This window comes from Acyrthosiphon pisum, chromosome A2 (assembly GCF_005508785.2).
Source record: "Acyrthosiphon pisum isolate AL4f chromosome A2, pea_aphid_22Mar2018_4r6ur, whole genome shotgun sequence".
Lineage (NCBI taxonomy): Eukaryota > Metazoa > Arthropoda > Insecta > Hemiptera > Aphididae > Acyrthosiphon > Acyrthosiphon pisum.
The window spans coordinates 109,329,042-109,335,210 of NC_042495.1; the positions used below are offsets into that span (position 1 = coordinate 109,329,042).

The 6,169-nt window shown below is 28.0% G+C and overlaps 1 protein-coding gene across 1 annotated transcript in view; it reads right to left on the minus strand.

The window, feature by feature from the left end:
• Positions 1-6,169, minus strand: part of LOC100575820 (centrosomal protein of 290 kDa-like) — a 17,694-nt gene that overhangs the window by 5,774 nt on the left and 5,751 nt on the right. The window contains exons 8-16 of the mRNA XM_008183964.3: positions 4,812-4,930; positions 4,609-4,741; positions 2,187-2,519; positions 1,912-2,125; positions 1,460-1,625; positions 1,270-1,390; positions 932-1,215; positions 666-828; positions 450-590 (exon numbers count right to left, since the gene is read on the minus strand). Coding sequence (XP_008182186.2) covers positions 450-590; positions 666-828; positions 932-1,215; positions 1,270-1,390; positions 1,460-1,625; positions 1,912-2,125; positions 2,187-2,519; positions 4,609-4,741; positions 4,812-4,930 — 1,674 coding nt within the window. The remainder of the gene's footprint in view (positions 1-449; positions 591-665; positions 829-931; positions 1,216-1,269; positions 1,391-1,459; positions 1,626-1,911; positions 2,126-2,186; positions 2,520-4,608; positions 4,742-4,811; positions 4,931-6,169) is intronic.

The following is a 6,169-nucleotide window of genomic DNA, read 5'->3' on the forward strand; positions in this document are numbered from 1 at the left end:
TTGGTACGTAATAACGTATAATAATTTTATCGCAGATAAAAGTTCACATTATCGCAACGATTATCGTTATTATAGTGTACTGATTATCTGGTGGCTATATTAGAAGAAAATAAAAAACAAACTAAAATTACAAATTATATGTAATATGTATTTACGTTTAATTATTTTAATGTATTAAAATCAAAGCAAAATACGTAGTAAAATAAAAAATAAATAATATAATAATATAATAAATATGTAGTAAAGTAAAAAATAAATAATATGTATATATAAATACGTAATTAATTTTTTTTTCCACTTCGCCTATAAGGTTCATTCGGTTATAAGACTCACTTTGTGCTGGTCCCAAAGTGAGTCTTATAAGCGGCGTCTACTGTATAATATAAACCAAGTTAATACTTAAAACTATTCATTTCAACTAATCATTAGTTTATTCATAAAGTATATACCTTAAACAAAACTAAATGCAATATTTCTCTGTGTTTAGCAGTCAAAACTTCAAAATCATTTTTCAGTGTTTTATATTCACTAATGTCTACTACATTTTTCATATGATTATTCAATTTTTTTAGTTCATTTTTTTGTTCTTCCTAAGATAATAGAAAAAAATATAATATAAGATGCTGATTTGTAAACAAAATAAATAGGTATATATTTTTATGTACTTGAATTTTTAATAAATTTTCCATTTCTTTGCTATAAGCTGCCTTCAGTGTCCAAACATCTTCAACAGCTTTTTGTTTTTCTTTCTTTAAAATTTGTTCCGCTTCGAGACAACATTGATACATTCGTTTCATCACTTGTAATTCTTCAGTTAATCCTGTAACTCTAATTATATGTTTAAATGTAAATATTAAACATATATAAATAAAATAGAATAAAATAAATATGTATATATTGTATATGTGCATTATAAAAATAAAATTTTTACTTTATAACATTATAAGAAAGTTGACGTTTAATCTGATCTGGATCTTCAAGCATTGTTTTCCATGACTTTTCCAATTCAAGAAAACGTTCTCTCAAATCATTTTCCTTAATGCGATTTTCTTTTAGTTCTAGTTCTAATTTATCTACCAATGATTTTATTTTCTGTTTTTCATTATCATATTCATCATTTACTAATTTCATTTCATCTCGTAATTGTTGGAATTTATTTTGAAATAATTTTACTTCTTCTTCTAGTTGAAGGGATTTTTCTCGCTCAATCTGTAACTGTAAGAATATTGTTATTATAAATAAAGCTAACATAAATAACAAATAGATTACTTCTCTGAGACTTTCTGAAAGTTCATCTTCTTTTATTTCATCTGATACATTATACTTATTAAGTTTTACTTCTTCTTTCTGTGTATTGATAAGTTCTTGTTTGGTTGCAGTTAGTGCATCACTGTGTAATAATTATAATGTGAAGATAGTTTGTAACATTTTTAGTAAAATTAAATTGATTAAAAATTACTGTAGAGAATGAAGTTGGTGTCTTAGATTTGAGTTAACACCCTCCAAATTATTGATTCGAGCCAATAATCGCATTCCAGGTTGATACCATCCAGCTACATGTCTGGCGTCCATAGCTTCTAAAAGTCTCTCTAAGCTTTGACATTCAATTCGAACAACACTTGACCCTGAATTTTAACAGTTATATTAGTATAATTAATTATCAGCTACCTAAGATATTTTATACACCTGTATTAGGTTTGATATGAGTTTAAACATTTAATCCTAATAAACTTATTCATACAATTATTACATTTTCCAATAAATGATCATTTAAGTAGAGTAGATCATATTATATTATCTACTTAAATATCAAACATTTAAAATTGAATTTATAATTTTTTTTTGATATTTTAATAATTGCTAATTATTGTTTAAGTTATTAAATAAAATAAATAAACAATAATTGGGTACCATCTTGATTGTGTACACTATCAAGTATTTCATGCATTCCTTTCCTAAGTGATTCATTTTCTTCAATTAATTCTTTAACATTATCTTCAAGTTCAGATCCAATATCTATCTCTTGCTTGGAAATCTCAGATTTAATGGGAATTTGTTGTCTATCGTCTTCCCCATCTGAACTAGTATATTTAACGGACTCAGTAGATTTATTCAAACTACGATTCTGAAATACATATATTTAAATTAAAATAATCTTTTATTTTGGTAAAAGGGAAAAAGTATACTTTTAATTTAAGATTAACAATAACTTCTTTGCATTCGTCCAGTTCTTTTTGTAACATGGTTATTTTGGTTTGTGCTTCTTTATGTCTAGCCATCATACCTTTTGGTCTCACAACATCATCCACTGACAAACCTAATTTTTCCTTCATGGCTAAGTTATCTTGCTCTAATAGATCAGCTTCCTGGTGAAGTAGATTGCTCGAATCTATAAGCTCTTTAATTTGTTTATCTCGTACATCTAATTCTTGTTTCAGTTTTTTTATCTGTTCCGTTGCCTCTTCTAAACCATATTCACCAGATTCAAATTCACGAATACGTACTATTAATTTGCTGATCTATAAAAAAAAAAAATGTTTATTCATGTGCTAAAAATATTAAAGCAAAATTAAAAGAGTCTTATGAAATTCACACTTTTATTATAATAATTGAAATGGAGTACACTACTCACTACTGTAAGTTGTATCAAAATACTATTATACAGGGATATTAATAGTGATATTATATAGGAATTATTTTTAGTACGTTCAATTTACCACTAGTCAACCACAGCACTAACGTAGCCTAACTAGAAATTTTATAGGGAGTTGGGTGGTTATAATTATGACATAAACAATATAAACAAGTATTGCGCAATTTTTTTTCATAGGTAATTATTATAATATTTCATATATATTTAATGTTTTATTCCGACGAATTTAATATCGAAGCAAGTCCTGACAATCTAACATTTCTTTGTTAGTTCCTCGAAAACATTTTAAATTCATAGGCACAAATAGCGTTTGAGATTTGGGGGGGCTAATAAGGCTAACAGGGCCTTGCTTTGATAATATTGAATTAGCTTAAAACAAAATGTAGGAAATGTTTGGGAGGGCTATGGACGTTTTTTGAGGGGCTTAGCCCCTAAAGCCCCTCCCCCCCCTATTTGCGCCTATGATTTTAATCAACCTATATGTACCACTGTACACCTTAAATGGTATAGGTATAAAATATACAAGTATATTATGTAGGTATGCATTATGAATTTGTGGTTGAACGTATTAACAACTGTATTTTAAATATAAATACTACACTTTAAAAAAAAATATATTTTTTATGTAATACGATAAGTAAGATAATTTAAAAAAAAATTGAATTTTTAAATTTTTTTTAATGTGTAACTGAAAGGGTTAAATACAATTAAAAATGATTAAAGTTGGAATTTGAATAGATTAATTATTGAAGGAAAATTGAAGGTGGATGTCGGTGAATCACCCTGTACCTATAGTAATAAAATACAATTGCTTAATAATAATGACTAGGGTGCGGCTTTAATGTAAATACATAATTTTATTCAACACGGACTTCTTAATTTTGATTAAACATATAAGCACGTTTAATAACACCCTAAATATAATAAAACATATTCATTATAATATTACGTCATATTTTCGCCTATCTTGAAGTAAATGCATTTTCTTAAATATTTTACGAATAAGTTCATACTTTGAATTTTTGTACGTAGGTATATATTATTAACAATAATTTCTGTGGGATACCGTGATTTATTAAATGCGAGGGAAATATTTTCAATCTGTTGTAAAACGTAGTAGAGAACGTCGTAATAAATAAGATAAACAAATTTTTATATCACCATAATAGCTGTTAAACAATATCCATTACTCTAGTTAGTATAGTTGTTCTTATTAGTTTATTTATTTTTCTATTCAATACTTTTCTTTTTTATATGATTAAAATTAAAAAAAAGCAGGTAAGTAGATGTCGCTCTGCTGTACATTAGGTTACAATTGGGTCATTGTATAATGGGTTGTATTAGACTTGAATTCAATGATAAAATATTGTATAAGAAAAACGGTTCTGAGCGGAGACGGTTTGTCAGTCTGGATATTTTATATTGTTATTATTTATTATAGACTGTAAGTTTAATAAATTAATATTGTAATATTATTTTTTATTCGTTTCTATGGTGATAAACAAAGCGTTGGAAATTAAAATCCCGTTTTTAGCGTCTTTTTATAATTTGTCGGTGGTTTTTCCCGTGGTATTAAATAACTATTGAGAAAATAGAAAAAGGACATCTCTAAAGTACCATCTTGATCCAATTTTCTAAAAGATAAGATACTATATGTTGAAATCGAAGATTTCCTTCTGGTAAAACTTTTGTATAAAAAAAAAAAAAAATAAAATAAACACCATTATAAAACCAATAGCTTCCTCGCTCGGCTCAGAATCTAAAAATAATGTTGAATAAAAACTTTTTATACAAATATTTTATGTTTTATAATACATATTTTGGCAAAAATAACAACATAAATATTAACATATTTTCATTTTTCACTTTACATAAAATTTCGCGCCCTAATAATTACTTAACAGTAGGTTATAGATATATCTGGTATTTTAATTATATTATTTAATGTTACCTACTTGTTCTGCTTTCTCGGTAGCATCTTCTTCTGCTTTTTGACTCTTTTCCAAAATCAATTCTAATTGCTCTTGAGTTTCTGATAATTTCTTTCGCAACTCTTTTAGTTCGGGAGATTCTTTATTTTTATTAAGTCTATAAATATTATAATAAATTAAATCAAATTAATATTTTTAACTTTTAAGTAATATTTAGGTATTCATACAGTTCGTTATATAATTTTTTCTGTTGTTCAAGTGCAGCTGCACTTCGGTTAATATCATTGGTTGCTTGATGGACTTGTTTTTGGAACTCAATTATTTGGTCTTCTTGCCTGGCTACTGTCTAAAATAATTATTGTTATTACTTAACTTGTGTATAGAAATATAAATTCTGTCATTCTATAGTAAAAAACGTAGGTAGATACGCAAAAAATATTTATCGTGTGTGCCTATCATTATGACATAATGATAGGCACACAATAATCACATATACATAGAGTATACTATATACATACTGTAAACCTAAATGTTTAATATAAGTAAAGATTTTAAACAATTATACTTAATGGCTAACAGTGGCTCCAAACGCGTATTTTTTATGGGGCGGTTCGCCCCAGTGTTTGCTTTGTGATAGTTGAATTTACAATATAATAATGTGGGTGGTAGGTGGTGGTGGTAACTAATTTTTATACTTTGTCCCACCAAATGAAAAACAATTCGGCGTCACTGATGGCTAATACAATACATGGTCTATATACTCTATGGTGTGGATACCAATTTTAAAATATGACCACCCTAATGGCAGGGTGCATAAACCATAAAAAAATCGACCAACATTGAAGTAAACAAATAGTGAGCTTAAAGCCGGGTTTACGATTACGTAGTCTGTTGTGACTCGTGTCGTGTGTTTTCGTCGTATTCTGATTGGTCGTTGTAATCATAGTCACTACCCACGGAATCACGATCTATCGACATTTTCAGAGTTGGCCGAGCTCAACTTTTTGACACGACATAGCGGACGCGGCGGAACTACGGTGAAACTAAATTAAACAATGTATATGCAACTCGGCATAGTTGTATTTTAATTAATATCAGGGGCAGACCGTGCCACTGCGCTACTGTGCATTTGCGCAGTGGGCTGATGTCATGTTATGTCCCCAGGGCTGGTACAAAATAATCCATCTGGTATAAATGTATAATATTAATATTTTTGACGTATTTTTATAGGACATTCATTTTTAGAACATCTTGGTCATTCTTGGTACTGGACTAACATGATCCACTCTGATTAACTAAACTTTAAATGCCAGGTGGATTATTTTGTACCAGCTCTGAGGACACAATATAAATAAGAACATAAAAACTTAAGCGTCGGAGATTTTTCAATATTTTAGTTTTCAAGCGTAATATGAGCAGTTTTAATATTTCATAATATTTCAAATAGCTACCCATATTTTGCTTGATAATTAAAATATATGGAAAATCGCCGACGCTTAAGCACAGATAATGTTCTTATCCTAAAGTTTGATATAAGTTTGATTAATTCACTCTAATATCAAAACGAACAAGTAACAGCACACTC